At 42.4% G+C, this 20,213-nt stretch overlaps 1 protein-coding gene across 3 annotated transcripts in view; it reads left to right on the top strand.

Annotated features, from left to right (window-relative positions):
* Positions 1–435: 435 nt before the first annotated feature.
* Positions 436–20,213, top strand: part of rbpms (RNA binding protein, mRNA processing factor) — a 41,726-nt gene continuing 21,948 nt past the window's right edge. For all 3 annotated transcript variants that reach the window (XM_079490714.1, XM_079490712.1, XM_079490713.1), the window contains exons 1-3: positions 436–953; positions 17,175–17,252; positions 19,294–19,332. In XM_079490714.1, the coding sequence (XP_079346840.1) occupies positions 885–953; positions 17,175–17,252; positions 19,294–19,332 (186 nt within the window). In that variant the 5' untranslated portion in view covers positions 436–884. The remainder of the gene's footprint in view (positions 954–17,174; positions 17,253–19,293; positions 19,333–20,213) is intronic.

The following is a 20,213-nucleotide window of genomic DNA, read 5'->3' as shown; positions in this document are numbered from 1 at the left end:
ATACAATTGGGCTTCAAATGTTCATGTTCCCATGTTCTATCACAAATGCCAAATAAGGTTTATTAAAACATAAAAATAAATAATCTGTAATGCAATTTATTTGTCATGCCTTGGAGTAATGTAGGTCAGCAACTTGACTTTAATTCCATCTGTGTCTCATTTACAGATAGATAGATAGATAGATAGATAGATAGATAGATAGATAGATAGATAGATAGATAGATAGATAGATAGATAGATAGTATGGAGGTCCCTGGCCTGGCACAAAATATTTTCAGATAGGGGTCTGTGACCAATATTACATAATTTGGGGGTCCTTGTCATGAAAAACGTCTGAGAACCAACTGGCCTAATGCATATAGGTGGAGGAGGGGAGGGGAGGCAGACAGTACAGTGCATCATCATCATCATCATCACAACCCTCCCACCCCACGCCCTCCCATCCCTTTTCCTCACAAGGAGATGGGGAGAGAACTTTTCCTCGTCGGCCGTGCCGTAGTGCAGTGCAGTCAAATGTAAAATTAGTCTATTTCATTTGTCTCATCGGGAAAGACGAAGAGCTCCCGGACAGAGAGAGAGTGTCTGTCTATGAGAGAGGTCTTCCAGGGAATGCTGCCGAATTCCAATGAGGACTATATTTCATAGGAGTCTATTCGCAACTAGTTCTAATAGTTCATTTATCTGTTGACTTTCTTCCCCCCGTTATTATCTTTAATTAATATTAAATTGATGTCTCCAAAGTAGTGGAAATAACCACGAGGTTTATAGGACTAGCGGCAGGACGCGGACTGTTCTGCTCTAGTATCGCTGGTTTCGGGAGAAGAAGGGTAGAACAAAGCAAAAGACGATTCAACATAAAAGTGATAAGACTCTCCCGTCTCAGAATGAATAACAACAACAAAGTCGTCGAGAAGGAGAACGAACAAAATGAATTCACCAACCACGAAGAAGAGGTATGACTACTAATAATAATAATATAACATCCACTCCAGGGCACCTATATAGTTTCACTTTGTTGCTGCTGACTGCTGTTGAATATTTTAATATCATATTTCCTATAGGTTATGCATTTCAGTACATAGGCAGTAAGGCAGACAGAAGGCTAGCAGAAGGCTGTCATACTATTAAAACTAATTGAAAAGAGTTTGCACCTGTCATCTCTTTTATCTATTAAACAACCCTCAACATGTATAGCCTATTTGTCTTTATCGGCCACATCTATCTAAAATCTTTCTGTAAGTCATGTAACATTCAAAACCCCTTTCTTTCCTTATTTGTCATATAACTTTCTGTGCCATAATAAAACACAACAATAGAAAGTCGGAATTCTCAGGCCATGGGCACACTGTCACTGATCGTCACTGAAGTTGAGGGAGCAGTTTAAGTTATTCAAACAATTGCTGTTGCAACATGTGGGCAATAACTCTTTGTAAACCAGGCCTACAAATACATGGATGGATGGCTCCAGTACATTTTGCATTATTTCCACAATGTTATTGTCCCACTAGAATGTTGTGTTGTTAGCTGTGGCGGAAATTTAATTTCTCTCTAAACATCAGCATATAGGCTCCCCTTACTTCCCCCTTTTTCTTATTTTCTTTGTACTATCTATTTTTGCGCAACCTGTATCCAATTTCCTAATATCTACGTCTTGGTAAATCTGTTAGTGGTGTATTTTTTTTGCATGGGGTAGTTTACATTGGCTCTACATTATCTGTGTTCAGATGACAGACTTGTTATTTCAGTCCTCTATTGTCTGTACAGCCAAGCCAAGTGAGGTAAGGAAGGAGGTATATCAGATTATATCAGTTATTTCTCTTGGAGCAATTTGATTACGGCACTGCGTACCATTAGTCACTTTGTAACTAAATAGGCAAACATTCCACGTTGATGTAATTCCATTTTTCTGTACACTGTTTCGGTTACTATGGATACAGTCCATTTAGTGATATGCAGATAATGTATCAGTAGAAAGAACATTTTATGGTATATCATTTATTAGAAATCACAAACACTCAATAGAGCTTGCATTTAAATCAGCTGAAGAGTTCACATATATTGTATAAATATTAAACCTATAAAGTTCTTACAGAAGGAATTATTAGCTAGGCACAAACCCTTCATCAGCACAACATTGTGGACAACTTTGCCCCAGGTGCACAGAGATGGGAGGATCGGATCTGGTTTTCTCCTTTAGTGGTAAAAACAACTTTGAGATTAATATGCAACAACCAACCACTTCATAGCCTACTCTACACTTAATTTAGAGTTGACTGGATTACAGTGATGTTTGACAGCTGGAAACCTAATTAAATACTTACAGAAGCTTTCTAACTTGGTGATGTAAGCAATGAGAGGGACTGAAGAGTATATACTGTACATATTCTTTGGTCTCTGACACTGCATAAAGCCAGGGAGAGGCAGAGTGAACGAGAGAGACAAACAGATTAGAAACTGCATTAGTGGTTAGATGAATCTAATGGTTATGGAATTGTTTGGAAGCGTTCCAGACAGACAGAGTCTTATACATTACTTAGATGTATTAACATGAGAGTATATTAACATGAAATTAGACTGCACCAATTTATGTGAAATAACTTGTGCTTTACAGGGTTACGTGTGCGTGTGTGTGTGTGCGTGCGTGCGTGAGTACGTGTGTGCGTGCGTGTGTGGGCGTACGGGTGGGGGGCACACTTAAAAATGTTCTCACAAACAATAGCAGGATGCAAGGGAACATTCAAAACGCCTGTACACACACTATGCCTATAGACACACACACACACACACACACACACACACACACACACACACACACACACACACACACACACACACACACACACACACACGTCTAGAGTCCAAATGTGTGAGTAAATGTTCCTCAAGTCTCCATGACATGACTTGCAGTTTCTTAAGGTTATTCAAGTACGATGAAAACAAAAGAACTTCACTTTTCACATTTCAACTGTGTCCATAGAGGTCACATTATGTAAACCTATCTAAACGTATATATAAAGGGGAATAAATCCTTCAGTGTTCATTGAGTAATGTAATGTGTAGATTTAAGTCTTGTGACTACTGCTCGGTTGCCTATGCCCATCAAAACATCCAAATGTCTTTCCCCTTGTCAAAAAGCAGGAACTATAAAAGGTTGAGTAGCTTTATGCATAACAGCACTATAGTAACGGTAAACCATTACCTTGAGGGAGCCAAAGTTTAACGAGCTCTCTGGTATGACTCTCACATGCAGAACAATAGGACTAGTTAGCCCTGTGCCGTCTCATATGCGGCTCAATGGATCACTGATTTGTACCAGTTGAAATCCTAGCAAGCTTTGGCTCTCGTGTCTGCTCCACTGCTCAACCTCAGACGCCTTCATGTTGCACACTAAAGCTCGATGATACGTGCTGTTTATCTTCTGCGGACCAGCGGGTCACCAAACATGGTCTCGGTGCCGGCAAAGGTATGCAGGTTTCACTTCTGGCCCAGCCCTGACCCTTGTCTAATCTTGCGTGTTGGTTTGATAAAGCCTTATTATCAGGTGTCCTGGAGGCTTTCACATACTGTGTCACTGAAGGGGGGGGGGGGGTGGTATTGTTGGCGACAACCCACCCCCCCTGCACCCCACTGGAGTCTGTAACATGCCATCTATTAGATTGTGAATATGGCCAGATAAGTTTCAAGACTGTGTGGTTTCCAGCCCTTGTATGGACACGTCATTCTGAGTGGCCTTAAGGAGAAGGTCGCTCAGACGGCCGTTGCAAGAAAATGGCTTGGGGGATAATGTGGTTGCAAAAGGTCTGTGTCGCATTTACTGTACAGCTGCTAGACTGAAGTGATGCCACTTAGATTTATGACAAGAGCAATGGCAGACATGTTGGTTTCGTAATGGAGTTATCGAAGTGAAACACGATAGAATGACAGAGCATATAATTTGTTACAGGAATAAGCCTTATTCGCCAAAGGTTAGGCTACCCATCTCCATCTTTTATGTACAGATGTATTCATAAAATAATGTTGTTGTTGTTGGAGCAGAGAGAGAAACAGGAAAGGGAGAGAGAATTTGAACCCTAGTCTTCACCTTTGACCTCCATGCCATTGCTGACACTTTCCACTTGGCTGATACTGTACAGCTTTACTTCAATCAACACCTATACAATACAACTAAAATGTAACGGATCACTTAATGCACTTTATGCTTTGTATTGTGTGGATAGAACTTTGTTCTTAACACGAGCAGACATCCTAGTTGTCTCTTTCATGGTGTAACTCATAGCGGCTGCCATGGACATGAACAGACTTAACATAACATGGAGTCGTTGAATCTTGTAAGACATCTGTTGACTTTAGAGCGTAGAGTCTGGCCATAAACATGTAAGCTGATCTTTGCAAATGCCTTTAGCGATACAGAATATCACCTATGTGGATGGAGTTCAGTGGATGATGAGGCGCATCTCCCCGGGGTGTAATTGGATTGTGCATGGCCTGGTTTGGGTATCCTCCAGACTAGGTCCTCTTCAAATAGCAGGTCATGTGACCAGCGTGACCTTTTCGGTGACGGCGATCTTGGCGGGGAGTTGCGCAGCTGGAGAACCTCGATGCAGCGCGGGGCCTCTTAGTATACGGCGTACTGGGGCATGTATGTGGTTGGCGTGTGTGGATGTTGTCTATGAAAAGGGCACAGAGATAGGTTGACTCTCTGTGACATGAAACATTATCAGGGTGGGGATTGGGGGGGTAGTTTGGCCATCACACTGGCTCCATGTGTATACTGTACCTAACGGATAATAACAATGACCAATAACAATTTACTGTAGACAAACAAGCACTATCCCAGACAGTGACATATACTACACACACACACACACACACACACACACACACACACACACACATACACACAACATTGCACACAGAGACACACACCTATCTATCACACCGTATCACCTCAAACACCCACCCAGCCTGCCGTACACTTGCAGACATATATGGACACCCACAGATGCACTTGTCGTTATATCTATACGAGGCTGCAAGATTGAAGTTTATTTATAATAGTGCAAGCCGAGGAATTGATATCTTATCTTGGCCATTTGTCAGCTGTGTGACGACGAGACGATGAAACGAGACTTGGGTTAGTATAGGAACCTGCTAATGTAATAAATAATCTAATAAGCAAAAAAAATAACATACTGTACAAGCATGTAGAATGTCAAGCCAAAGCAACAAACAAACAAAAAAACAACCTGTGTTGTTGACTTTAATGTTGCGCCTTTTGACACACATTTTATTGCTAGCCGAGGGGAGGAAGTAGATACTTTTCTCAGACATCAGGCCATCTTTGCTTACTTTGTTTCTTGCTGTATTTATGTGCTGTTCATTTGTCACCTCCATTACTTACTCATGAGCTAAAATTAAATATCTACACAACAATATAAAATATCTCTTCGCCTACTTTCTCTCTCTCTCATTCCATTCCATTCCTTGCCCATTTAATTCCCCACCTCCCACACTTCATCTTTATCTCCCTACCACTCCTCCTTCCTCCTTCCCTTCCTTTTCTCTCGCACCCTTTCGCTTCTGTATCTCTCTATCTAGCTCTATCTCCATTTCCTCCCCCTATCCTTCTGTTATCTCTCTCTCTCTCTCTCACTCCCTCCGTCTCCTTTCTGTCCCAGTAGACAAAGTACTTATCCCTTATCAACCCATAAGTTTAGTTAAAGGCATGACCCTGAGATCTCTGAACAGAAGGACCGTTTATGGTCATGAGAACAGCCCTAAAGACAGGAGGGTAAGCGCGAGAGGGCAGTAACATGGATAAGCCTCTCTCTCTCTCTCTCTCTCTCTCTCTCTCTCTCTCACTCCCACTGTTCAGCTGATAGCCACCATAGCCCTGTACCTCTCCAGCAGCAGATATTACATCTCAGTCTCCAGCACCCAAGGTCAAAACATGGAAGATTAGTAACTTCGTTCCTTGTGAAGGAGGAGTTACACTCAATTGTATTAATATATAGCTTTTGCCCTGTGGCTAGACTATGTACTGATTAACAATACTTATAGAATATTATTATAGAATTGACTTGACGTGATCTTTGATGAACATAATTGTCTAATGTGCCTTTGCCATTGAGATCCTGCTGTCAAAAATGGCAAAGTGACAACATTCCATTTACGGTTTAATCTGCAGAGCAGAGTGGGGTAAACGATATTCACACTGCAATCCCTCACCTGGAAAAGTCTGTTCAGTGAATACAGTATACATGGGTGATGCCATTCAATATGTTCAGTTCAGTACATTTCTGTTAAACAGAATGGAATGGAAGGGGATTTTTGCACACACAAAATCCGCATCACAAACATTTTGAGATGTCACATAATGATGGACTGAGGAGAACATTTCAGTTCTGGCCCAGCCCTGACGTTAAACACTCCGCTGAAACGTCCGCTGCTTGTTGTGTCACTTTTTTCAATATTCTGTCATTTAAAAATGTATATTTCTGCATCCAAAGAGCCTCAATGTCCTTATGTCCGTGTGGAATCTATAATCTTATTCATGTTGGAAAATACAATGTTTGAATTAATTGAATATTGTGTTTTGCTCTGGTAATCGACTGTAAATCCAGCCATCCAGTAATCTTTTTATGTTGTATATTGTATATTATTATCTTGAGCTACGGCCCGTTTTCATGATTTGATCCAGATTAGAGCTTGGATGTCCTCATCTAATCAGATTGGGTGAGTGATACCAATGCAATCTTTTCGTTTTGAAAATCCAAATCTGATCTACTCGGATAGGGATTCAAGTTTTGAACTCGTGGGCTCAAAGTGATTAGGCTAAACTAGACTAGTTTTTGAGAGACCATAGAAGAGTCTCGTGTTGGTTTTGCTCTGCTTCAGCCCGCCCAACCTGAAAACTAAACAAGAGACAAGGCGCCCGCCTGGGGAAGCTGCAACAAAGGGTGGCCACTGTGGACTTGGTCAATTAGTCAGTGTTAATGAGTGCCATGGAATGCTTTGTAAAAAAGCTTTTTTAGAGACTTGACACACGAATGGAAGGGAGTGGAGACAGTGAAGGCTGTTGATGATCCCTAACCTGACAGTCACACTGTCCTTCCGATGTCCACGTGACAATCTGTGAATGGGTTCTTCATCTAAAGGACGGGCTCACTGCAGGTCAACAACGTCGTCTTCAGACTGATGTGATACAAAGACCTCTTATGGGTGTCAAGGCGAGGGGGGAAAAAAGGACATGGTCTGTAGAAAATGTTGCCAGGTTTCCTATTAATAAATAAGGTAAAACCATTACCGGGTGGGGGGGGGGGAAGAAAAGAGTCTTGAGGGGTAGAGAAGGAAAGAACATGACGAAGTGGGCACTTTCTTGCCTTTCCTAGGTCATTTGTTTTAAATACCTTTTAAAGGTCAACCTGTTGGAACATTTACAGACCCTTACAGAGCGCTAATTGTTGGTCCAAAGCACTTGTGGGAGTTTCACACAAAAATGACACAGCGTTCTACCTCACAGTTACTTGACCTCCCCAACTGAAACTATAACCTGGCACAAATCCCTAACCCGTGACCCAGAATGTGACACATGACCCGTTGAACCCGGGTAATTAATGTTCACTTTAGCTGAAGCCATCCGCTTATGGTCGTTTGACACCTATAGCAAGCCTGCAGCCGCACTCAGTCTCTCCTCACATTCACTGTCTAGCGTGTGTGTGTGTGTGTGTGTGTGTGAGTGTGTGTGTGTGTGTGTCTGTGGGGCGGGGGTGACACCAAAGCAGAGCAGTGACAACCGAGATAGTGAGGAGAGGGTGTCTGTCAGTTAGCTTGTTTTTCTTCTGAACAGAGTTCTTTTGAGTGACGCAAGACACTCAACTTGCCCTGAGCTCAGTCAGGTGTATGTGTGTGTGTGTAACGCTTTGATTTGAACAGTCACGGATCATGGTTGTGCGAATTTGGAGGCAATTGGTGTTCTCTTGTTTTTAACATATTTTGAAATAGGCAGTAATAACCGTTTTGTCTTGGCCATGCACATGCTACGCGCTCATGTGTGTACACATACAACACACACGCACACGCAACACAACACACACACACACACAAAGGGTCAATTAAAACCAGTGTGAATATTTGAGTTTTTCCGCTGTAGACCAGTCATGCAGTTATCAGTCTAGTAAATCAGCATGTAATGGTGGTTCTAGAAATGGGTCTCTAATGTCTATTGGACCTCAAAAAACTACTGGCTGGATTGCCAGGGAATTTGCTGAGCACTTTCATGCTCCCTGGAGGCTGAACCCTGACATTTGAGTGGCCCCATGACCCCATATCGCCACTGTCAGGCCAAAATGGCGACTTTGTCTTTTTTGTTTTGGCCCCACTAGTGAGACCTATTGTTGGCAATGTCAAGTCTGTTCAAAGATTTTCAGGCTGGCCTTTAGGGGCCACTGGGGACCATCTTACACCGGTGCAATACTGTAGTGCAGTGTTTTTTTCATATCGAGGCCCATTATTCCAAATAGACCCGTAAGGGACCCGTAAAGACCTATAAAGGTCCATTTGGTTATCAGCTCTCCATCATTTAGCTGGGGACCACTTGGAACCCCCTCAGGGACCACTGGTTGAGAACCACTGCTGTAGTAGCCTGAGCTAACGTGTTAGGTTTCTGGTCTAGAGATCAGGGGTTCTCAACGTTTTTGGATCGGGACCCCCGGAAATGCTTTGGCCATGACTTGTTTAGTTATAAGCGACACAGATGTCATTTTTACTCCCACTGTCGCCCATTAACCTGACTCAGCCAGATGGTGGCAGTAGTGAGTTCCTCCTCCTGCCTCCATCTGGACTCTCTCGAGCAGAGAGGATGTACCCCGAACCAGCGGATTTCGGACCAATCGGTGGCAGCTAGAGGCGGGATCAAGGCGAGACTGCTGATGTATTTAAGCTGTGCCACAGCGCACATGTAAACACAACCTAACAAGACTACAACTCGAAATTATTATGGAGATATCAGATTTTTCCCCGCTGGTTTGGGTTCATCGTTTCTGCTTGAGAGAGACCAGATTGAGGTAGTAGGAGGGAACCTGTGAACTTTACTCAATACTGCCGCATCGGAGTCGGGTTAGTCGCCCAGCACCCACAAGTATACCAAACGTGTTCATCTTAAAATGACGTGTGTTAAGGAAAAGTGTTGGCATGCTATCTTAGGCGGAGTGAGAAGTCACAAAGCAATTGCGCCTTCGACCTCGTCTGAATTCTGCGGTCTCCCTGTCCATTATTTTCCTGCTACTTTAGAGCACATTTAGGAGTTGACAGTCAGTGACACTAACGTCTCGGAAGCACTTGCCCGAAAAGTAAATCATCTATTAAAAAATGATTAGTAAAAATGTAATTACCGTTCAATGTAACACTTATTTAAAAACAAATCTGTGGGTGTGAGATAAAAAATGTCATGCCTACATTTTTATGCCAAATACCTACATAGCTATGAATATGAGTATGGGTTCACATAGGGGTTCTTTTGTATTTTTGAGTGGTGCAGCCACTCCAAGCATGTATGTGTCCGTCTGTCCCTATGTCTGTCTGTCTGTTTAGAGTACCAACAGGTGACAAAGTGACGCTGTTGAGCTTCACACTGTGCACAGGTCAGGTGCATGATGGGAAGCTGAGTTTTTAGCAGCCATTACGTTATTTCGGGTGTGACAGTACAGTAGAGGGACCGCCTGGTGACCCTCACACGGCAACTCTTCTCCACCATTTCGGACGCGGGGCAGGTCACCGGAACCGGGCTGGCCCCAGTACAGCACCACTCAGTTCAGACGGGTCTGATTTTAATTCTAGCAACAGTGAAAACGGCACCTTTATAGGTCAACGGTGCTCTTATTTTTACATTCCACAGACCAGAAGACAGAGCGCTCTGGCTACTTTCAGGTGTTTAGATATCTCGTGTTGTGTAGATGGTTGTGTCGTCTCTGAAACGAGGACTTGCCCGGTCGGGCAACCTGAAAGCAAACTCCACCTGCCCGAAAGTTTTATTTACCTGCCAGGGGCAGGTGGGCAACCCTTAGTGTCAATGCCTGCCATTATATGTAGACTGACCTGTATAGTCGGGTTCGCCATGTGAGCACAATCAAAGATCCATCTGAATTCAACACATCAACACTGCTGAAATCCCCCCCCCCCCCCCCCCCTCTCTCTCTCATTAGCAGGCAACAGTGCAATACTATCTCTCTGTCTCTGGCACAACAGCGCCCCTACTGGTACTCATGAGTCACACTTGAGTCAATTTACAATTTACAATTTAGGCATTTAGCAGACGCTCTTAATCCAGAGCGATTTACATTAGGCAAGAACAAAAGTATGAGTCCCACACAAACGGGTGTCACACACAAACAACACAGACATTGCTGTTCCTTGGAGTGGTTGCACCACTCAAAAATAATTAATGATCTTAGCCAGATTATCCGTACAGCCTATTGCAGAGTGAGGATATTGCAAGTGAGCCCCCAAATAATTGCCAAAACACTAAGATCATTAAACATGAGTTTCCCTTGTGATACAGATAAATGGGAATCCAAGCAAGAACACAATACAATAATTGTCTTTTTTTTAGTGGGCCCTGATCCAGAAAAGGTTGAGAGCCACTGGTCTGTTGCAATGCGGGACCAGCCAATTTGCCATGCTGAGAGGCAGAGGCGTATCTACAATAAGGCAAGGGCAGGCGTCCGCCTGTCCAAATCCATTTCTTGCCTGTCCAAAATGTAATTCTTGCCTGCCCAAAATGTAATTCCTGGAAACGCCACTGCTGAGAGGCACCAAAAATGTAAATTGTTTGCATGCTCAGTAGAAGCGACAGATGAATGATGACTAATAAGACAGTTTGAAAATACCCCCTGCTGTGTGTCTTTGCATGGAGATGAGAGTGGAGAGGAGATAACGGAGAGGATATGCAGTTTATTTCAATAAGCGTACACTTTATTCTTCTCATCATTAGACTGAAGCAGTCTGCTCAGTGGAGTGGGCGGTGTCTATGGTCTACTCTGGAGTCTGGACCCAGGCAATCTATTAATGTACAGTACATACTGACTGGCCTTCTTTATCCGTCTCTGTTCAACGTTCAGCATTAACCGTTTCTATCCAACACAGACGCACAGCATGCCTGTCTGCAGGACTCCGTCCTATCGAATAGTTACGCTCAGCGCTCAGGGCGGAGCTTAATCACAGGACGGAACATTAATGACACCATAACCGAGCGCACCGCTCCACAGGCTGGGAGCGCCTGTTGGGCAACATTCAATGTAATTTCCGTTTGGGACGTCATCCAAAGTGATCCCCCTCCATGTTAGTGGATGAGATCGAAAATCTAAAACGTGAATAACTCTTGATCTAAATCAATCCGTCCAATTCTAACCAAATATGTTTTTGACTGCCCATCGCGGTCCCGTCGCTTGTCGCATTAGAAGTAATCATACTTCCCGTTGAGATCCTGAATCAACAGATCCCTACCAACAGTCATTAAGACATGCAAATCCCTTGACTCCTTCAAAACCGCCCTCAAAGGGCACCTGCAATTAGAAACTGGCCCCCGTAAAATCTGAATCCCCCACCCACCCCCTTCTCCCCTCACTGTATATGTTTCTTTTCCCTTTTTACCTCCTCTATGATGATTTCCTGTTTTGACTATATAGTTGTGTATATTCGTACGTCTCGAATTGTTTTGATGAATTGAAAATGGTGGGCCCTATTGTAAACAAGTGTAATGCTTTATGGTGTCGTCCACTCACAGTTAACAGTTGTTGTATTGAGTTGTACTTGAAATGTACTGTAATTCTGCAAACTATTAATCAATCAATCTATCAATCTATCAATGTTGTCGATCGCCTCGGGGGTGTTTTGGCTACATCTAGCTACTTCAGCTACATCCGGGATAGCGCCTGGTGCGTCGCTAAATGTGCTCCGTTGCTGCAAATCGCTGGGCGCTCTGTTTTAATGGTCCTAAATACCCCTGAGCGTTCTAGGTGTTAATAGGTGGTTATAAGAAGCTAACTGAGAATTAGTGTGATTATAAAAAAGTTGAAAATGTCAAGATATCACAGTCACAGATGACATCACATGAATGAGGAGACTTCACAGGAGGAAGGCGTGATTCTGAACTGCATTATCAGCAACAACGTGGCTACCAGTGGCTACGTAACGGGTGTCGTTATGAAATTCGAGTGCTGCCTCCTTCTGGCCAGACTGAGTAGCAAGTGACAAAACAGATTCACGGAACGCAGCGATTCAGGATCTAAGAATAAAGATCGCACCTCCGTGCTATTTGTTTTGAACACAGACTCCCCTTCCTCCACTCCTCTGTGTGCTGTGATTGAATATCGATAAGGTGATATGGCCTCATCCGGGGGCACAAGAAATCAAAGCTCGCTGATTAGAGGTGCATTGTTCCCCCGCGACCTGCTGCAGAGGTGGCCTTAATAGGATCTGATGTATTTTGGCCCGGGGCTGGGCACAGCTAGAGCGTTGCCAGGGAACTGCGCCGGGCCGGGCTCTTGGTGAAGTTCTCAGCTGGGGCTGCTGTTTTGGATAGAAGCGTGCCTGCGCTTGTGCGTGAGCATGCCATAAATGGTCAATGATTCAAAGACCTGGGATCACTACTAGACCACTCAGCTCTGTGGAAATGCAGGTATGTGGAAAGCTAGAAGTGACTCACGAGCAACCAATAAAGAAACGGCAGCACTAAAACCCTATAAAGTGTGGCAGAAGTTTGATCTTTGTTTTTTATGAAACTACAAAATCTGCCTGTGCTCCTGACTTGACCTTCAGTATAATTTACTGTTCTGAGAATGCCTGACATCTCACTTTGGGGGGAGGGTGTGTGTGTGGGTGTGCGTGTTGGCGTGCGCACATGCGTGTGTGCGTGCGCACGCTAGTGCTCTAAGAGCAACGAATAGGGAGAGAAGAGGTGGAGAGAGAGAGATACCGTAAATCGATAGCAGATGTGTATGTACGTGGAGGGGAACTGTTGACACACTTGACTGTGAATCATCCGGTATCTACGGTGCAGGCGGCGGCCCCATGCACACCGGACACTCTCCAGCCGATCATATATCACAACAACTGACATCAGGGACAGCTCAGGAATGAGAGAGTGCTCCTCCATCCAACACTACAAGGATTGCCCCGTCATTGCCATTGCTCCGGCTGTCTTGTTGCAGTGTTGTTTTTGTCATAGTCTCAGTCATAGTTATCATTTAGTTTCAGTCACATTTTAGTCACCTGAAATGTCTTGGTGTTAGTCTAGTTTTAGTCGACTAAATGTCACAAGATTTTAGTCGACTAAATCTACAGCAGATTTAGTCGACTAAAATGAATTTTGGCGGGCCTTGATGCCGTTTTTACACTTGCTGAAAATAGCTGATCTACAAGGGGTGGATTGCTTGTAGATCAGCTATTTTCAGCATGCAACCAAGTGTAAAATGACTTATACTGGATCTCTTGTCCACTAGTCCATTCCTAACATTTTAGTCTAGTTTGTATTTGTTGACGAAATTAACAAGTATATTTAGTCTTAGTTTTAGTGGTCATATCTCAGTTTTTATTTAGTTTCCATTTAGTTTGTCAGTGTAGTCGACGAACATTTTTTGTCTTAGTTTTAGTCGACGAAATCAACACTAGTTTGTTGCTGTGACTTTGTTTAAACTTGTGCAGTGTACCCATGCTCTCCAGAACTCTTAGGATTTGAAGTAGTGATTAATGAAAAAACTGTGAAATCTAATACAGCTTGGCAAGCCTGAGACAAATGACTTAACATATTATTAGTATTTGTGCCAGGGTCTTCTTAAAGGTGCTTTTGGAGAAGGATATCACCTGAATATTCACTGATATAGTGATGGAAAAGCAATCGCTATGACGACTTTGAAACCATGGCGAGAGAGCATACGCAATCCACACAGCCCATGTCCTTAATGGAAATTCCTCAGAATTTCCATCCTATTTGGTGCCAAACCCCATGACTTGGCATTATACCCCCACCTCCCCCAGCCCCCCCAAACTCTCCATCACCCCCCCCACATACACACACTCACACACACACATACACACACACACCCCCACACAAACAACACACATACACCTGCACAGATTTATTTTGTATTTTATTTTTATTCATGCATTATTATGGTTTCACTGGCCTCAATACCATGTCAGTGAGTGTCCCACCTATAGCCTTGGCAAAAAAAAAAAAACAATGAAAGAGTTTACTTAAACCAGGCAGCCATTGACGGAGCCCAGTGACAGCTAGCTCCGCAGGGCTCAGTGTCACTGATAAGATAACGACTAAAGGTGAGAAAGTCACCGCAGGGATTTGCGGCTGGGTGGCTGGTTTGGTGAATCCCTCTGTTGCTAGGCATCGTTGTTTGTGTCTCCGTCTCCATTTCGGCGCCGCTGGTGTGGATCAGGTTACTCTGTGGATGAGCACACGTCGTGTTGTTCAACACTCTGATTGTGCCTTGCATTGTGAATCCTCCTCTAGTCTGTCTTGATACAACACAGTGGAAATATATAGCGGGTTTGCAATCCATTTCATCAACTTATGTTGAGACTGAGCTGTGAATAGATATTTGAATGGGATGGTGGAAATTAATAATTTTATTTCTTAATACTGTCAGTGGTTCTCAACCTTTTTGTACCACCTCAGAAAATATTTGGCTCTCCGGGTACCACAATTATGACGTTAAAATACATCAAACAAATACAGTAGCGTACACCTAACCTATCCCATCCTATTCACACAGAAGGGAGATTTGAACGGCAAATTTGTGCTGGGACTTTCACTGGAGCAATAGTGCTGTAGGTCCGTCTGACTCCGAGACGTCTACCACCGCAGTTTTTTACGTGCAGCTGCTGCTGGTCCAAATATTCTCACTACACTTTTATAGCTCCATTTTAAGCCACTGTCTTGCCACCGTTTAGTTCGTTGTGATCCGTGAACGCATCGTCGGCAGTGCTCGGCACAAAGCCAACAACGCTGGTGGTGAACGTGAAAATGAGGACGTAAACCGAGCACATACAATGAGGAATTCAAGTTCAACTTCAGTTTAGGGGTGAAACGGTTAATCAAACAAATGTATTTGTAATCTTTTTTTTTACCTTTTCTTCTTGTCATGATAGGCGGAAATAGCTAAAATATTGACAATCAGTTCTACAAACTTACGCAATGCGTTGCTAGATTGAGCTAGATTTATTTTCATGACACTGTTGTGCTCCAAAGCGTAAAGTAGAAAAGTGCTTATTCAAGATGAATCAATTCAGTCAAATATTTAAATGTGTCAATTCATTGATATAGAAACTAAACAAAACATGCTTCACGAATATTTGATTAATCAAAAAAGAAATCCATAGCATAATCACTAAGAAAATAATCGATAGTTGCAGCCCTACATCACAGGCTTACTTACAGACATGCAGAGGTATATAAGGGTGGGTGATATAATTTTGTGCAAACTTTTGTGCAAACTTTGTGAAAATAAAAGACATCAAATACCAAAACAATTATCAAATATAAATATAGTTTGTGACAGTTTTCTGCAGTCTCTTGCGCAAACAAGAAAATACATCTAGCAGCAGATATAAAATATGCATAAATTGTATGCATGAATTCAACATCAAATGCTTAATTTACAGTATGCTTTTAAGTGAGAAAGGTCTGTGAGTCAACACTTCTGTCAGTCAAAAATAGATTGCACTACACCTTTTTGACACAAATTAGGTTTGTCTAGACTAGACAAGTTTTCTTTTTTCTTTTTTTGCTGTACACTGTGACTACAGTATACCCGTAGGCTATGTATGTGCTTGTGTTGTTATGATTGTGAATTAGTGTTTGTTCCATGGTGGGAGATGGATTGGTTCCTGCTTGGAGCATGTGACTGTTAAGTATGGATATGAATTGTGCAATATTATTGTGCAATTTTGTTATTATTGTGTAGTTTTGTTAGTCAGTAGTCAGGAACTGAGCCATTTTACATCTCACAATAATATTAGGCCTTTTAGATTTCACCAGAAGCATATTCAGTGGTTTAACGTTTCTATCGGTTTTGTAAATGCATCTTAAATACTAGAAACGGTTTCTAAAATCTAGAGATTCTTCTCAGAAGTTTTCTAAAATATGTGGGTGTAAATCCTTAGATTATATCTGATGTTGTATATAAATGTACCGGTAAATATCACATTTTATCTATTACTTCTCGATGAGCAGCCTTAAAACCAACTGCCCTTAAAACTTGTATTATATACAGGTTTAATGTTTTTAGTTCAATGTTTGTTTTAAAAACGCCATTGACAATAAAGAGAATTTAATGTTTGTTTTGTCACTGTTTGTTTTACATCATCATTACAACACTGTAAGATGATAAGAGCGCCCCTCACTTCACACAGGGGTGATTTTTACAATACTTATACTGAATTGTTCTGCTCCATTTACTCTTCTTAAGCCTTCTTGGGTTGAGTGCATTTCTTACGTATTCCTACTGGAGATTCACTCGGCACACACACACTATATTTGAAGATGACAATTTCCCATCCAGACAAACTTTTGTATTCATCTTAATGTAAATCCCTGAATCTGACCCATCTTGAAGCAGGGCTTTGCTGAAAAGGAGCTTTCATGCGTTTAGCAAATCTTGCCTGGGTAAACAAATGTATCTCTATAAGCTAACACATGATATTGTAATTCGCCTCCAGAGTGAGCTTGCTGTTGAAGTTGAAAAGTTCAGGCACAAAACAAGAGGGCGAAACCGTGGGGGTGGGTTTGCTGTAAAACTCGGCACGCCGTAGGAACGTAATGCACTTAGAAAGACGTGTGTGTGTGACGGGCCCATGGGTGTGTTTGTGTGTTTGCGGACCTAAGAGACATCCCTATCGGCCTACAGAATTCCAAAAGGAGCCTACATTCCACCCTGTGTGTGGCCAACCCTTCAGCCAAGAGAACAATCTGATCAAGACAGTTCCAGTGTCCCTCTTTGTGCCCTCCGTCACAACCTCATATGTTAGTGTCAGGTGCACTGGGAAGCTATTTATAACTAGTGAAGGTTAATGAAAAATACATGATCTCTCTCTCTCTCTCTCCCCTTCTCTCTCTCTCTCTCTCTCTCTCTCTCTCTCTCTCTCTCTCTCTCTCTCCCCAGGTCCGAACGCTATTCGTCAGCGGGCTACCGCTGGATATTAAGCCCCGGGAGCTCTATCTCCTGTTCAGACCATTTAAGGTATGTTTATATGTATTAAATGGATGGCTGTGTGCAGCTATTCTTAGCAGCTTTCCTTCCAGCGGTCAATGAGACCTCCATTAATGGTGATGGAATAAATGGCCATGGAAAACTCCACTGTGGTTCAAGTGTCCGAGACTGAAGTTCAATCAAGTCTGATCCACAGAAAGCTTAAAAAGGAGGCTAATGGAAAATGGCATGTTGCCTATGATACTAACTCTAAACTATCTGTTTCATCTTATGTTCAGTGGATGGGTTCATTTAAGTGAGTCAGGTTGAAGAGAGAGAGTATTGTGATGTTTATTTGAAGTTTATTTGGATCCTGCCCCAGAGAAATGTGGTTTAACCCATTTAGGCCTGACCTCAAAATTTTTAAAAAAATCTTCAAAATCCTCCAGTTTTCTGAAATAAATATTTTCACGATTTTTCAAAAATAGCAGACCTACAAGCTCGTAGCGCGCCACTCGGTGGCGCGCTATGAGCTTGTAGATCTGCTATTTTTCAATAGCTAAATTATAACATAATGTTTAAAACACAAAGGGGTTCCCGCCAAAAAAGGGTTAATGGTACGGGAACAGTGCCGTTGAAGTGAATAATAATGGGTCAATTGCTATGCATCTAATCCCTCGCTTAGATAATGCCCATGGTATGTACTCTGTGGAAATGGTTTATATCATGAGTGTTGAAAGCTGTAAATCTCATACAATCAGGTATACGTATGCTCAACAGCCCAGAGCATATGGTTTTCATAATAATTCTATGATCCATGACACGACCACTCGTAGTCAGTTATGAACCTGCCGTACATTGGGAGCCTTTGCTTGTCGACAACATTGAAATGTACCATTTTGTAATTATGTTGAGTGGCTCACTGTACGTTGCTCATTTATATCGTGATTCGTGACATGCCCTGAAGGTGCTGTGAAATTTTGCTGTGAAGATTATTAGCAAAGGTTCTCAAGACCCCCACATTGTTGTGTATTTAACCCCATCTGAAAGGGATTTAATTGTGCCTTTTACAGTGTTGTTAAAACATTTTCAGTTCAAGAGTTTTCACAATAATTTTGTAAATAGAAGATCTACAAGTTCACAACGCTTCACATGGCAATGTGTTGTGAGCTTGTAGATCGGTTCTTTTCAAATGGCTAAAGTGTAAAATAGAGTTAACCCATTCTTGACGGGAACCCCTTTTGGTGTTTTAAGCATTATGTTATACTTTAGCTGTTGAAAAATAGCAGATCTACAAGCTCATAGCGTGGCACCGAGTGTCGCACTACGAGCTTGTAGATCTGCTATTTTTTATGTGTGAAAATGTGGCGCAAATCTTTGAATATATATTCTTTCAGAGTGAACGTTTTTAACTCAAATCTTTGCTTCTGGGGGGTTCCTGGAACAACATATTTTCAGATGCGGGTTGGTGGCCAATTACATATAATATTTGGGGTCCTTGACATGAAATATTGAGCACCACTGATATAGAAACATAGGTATTTCAGAAAACTGTCAGGATTTAGAAGGCATTTTTTAAATTTCGACGTCAGGCCTATGGGTTAAAGTGGTTAAAACGGTTCCTCTTCAGTTTGCTGGGAAACCCCAAGCAACGACCTGAGGGGCTCCGCTGTATGGACCCCACTTTAAAACCCATTTAGACCTGAGTACAAATTCTACTAAATCCTGACAGTTTTCTGAAAAATCTATGTTTCTATATCAGTGGTTCTCAAACTATTGCATGTCAAGGACCACAAAAATGATATGTAATTGGCTGCCGAACCCCATCTGAAAATATGTTGTTCCAGGGACCCCCTAGAAGCAAAGATTTGAGTAAAAAACGTTCGCTCTGAAAGAATATATTATTTTTTTTCAAAAATGGCAGATCTACGAGCTTGTAGATCTGCTATTTTTCAATAGCTAAAGTATAACATCATGCTTAAAACACCTAAAGGGATTCCCGTCCAGAATGGGTTAAGAACCACACATACATTTAGCTTTTATTGATCCTTTTTGTAACCATTCTGATTTTTGCTTTGCTCTCTCATTTCAGGGTTACGAAGGCTCCTTGATAAAACTCACTTCAAAACAGGTATGTTAACAATAACTGCCATGTTTCCATACAGGTAAGTACTAAAGTAGTAGCAACAGAATGAGTCCATCACTCTTGTCAGTCACCAAGCTATCACTGCTTAATGCTTATGTTACGCCATGTCTTGCGAATCAACGCCTCGTATAATCCCCCCAACCCCTCTGAAGGAGTAGTGTTTCTTGTTTTGGCTTTGCCCGTCTCCGCTTAGTACAGAAAAAAACGTACAAGTTAGCACCCTTTGTTAGCGAATAACTTCAATAGAAAAAGACATCAGCTTTTCTTTTTCAAGGAGCGTGGTTTACTTTCCACAGTGGGGGTATAGGAAGCGTATAGGCAGCAACTTGCCTTTGGCAATAGAATAGCCTGCCATGTAGTCAACTTCAAGACAATCGGCTCCAGTGGGATGTGTAGGGGAAGGGAAGGAAGATGGGGAAAGAATCTTGAGGTGTCAAAGCGAGTGTTTTGACAAGAGTGGTACTGACAGTAATGTTTAGCCCCAGGGGCACGAGGATTGAAAATGAGCTCAGTTGGCATGTGTCCGTGCCCATGAGTTAAGCAATTCAGCATCATGTCAGGGTACTTGAGAGCACATTACAATTTGATCAATAACAAGACAACTTCTTTAGATAAGGTACCATGTACAGTAATCAGGAGGTCACCAGTTCGCCCACCCATATCGCCCAGTAATACTTGTCCCTTAGCTCCTAACCCACCCCCCACCCACCCCAGCGCTTATCATAATCATCTGAGCAGCCATCAAGTAGGTGAAGCTGAAACTGAATTAATTAGTACTACAAATTAAACAAATGTGCAAAGTATTACATCACTTCATACATACGGTATAGAGATTATCACCCGGGCATTTGTCGTTGCCTCAGGTT

This window comes from Electrona antarctica (assembly GCF_951216825.1).
Source record: "Electrona antarctica genome assembly, chromosome: 21".
Taxonomy (NCBI): domain Eukaryota; kingdom Metazoa; phylum Chordata; class Actinopteri; order Myctophiformes; family Myctophidae; genus Electrona; species Electrona antarctica.
This window is presented reverse-complemented; position numbering and strand designations above follow the sequence as displayed.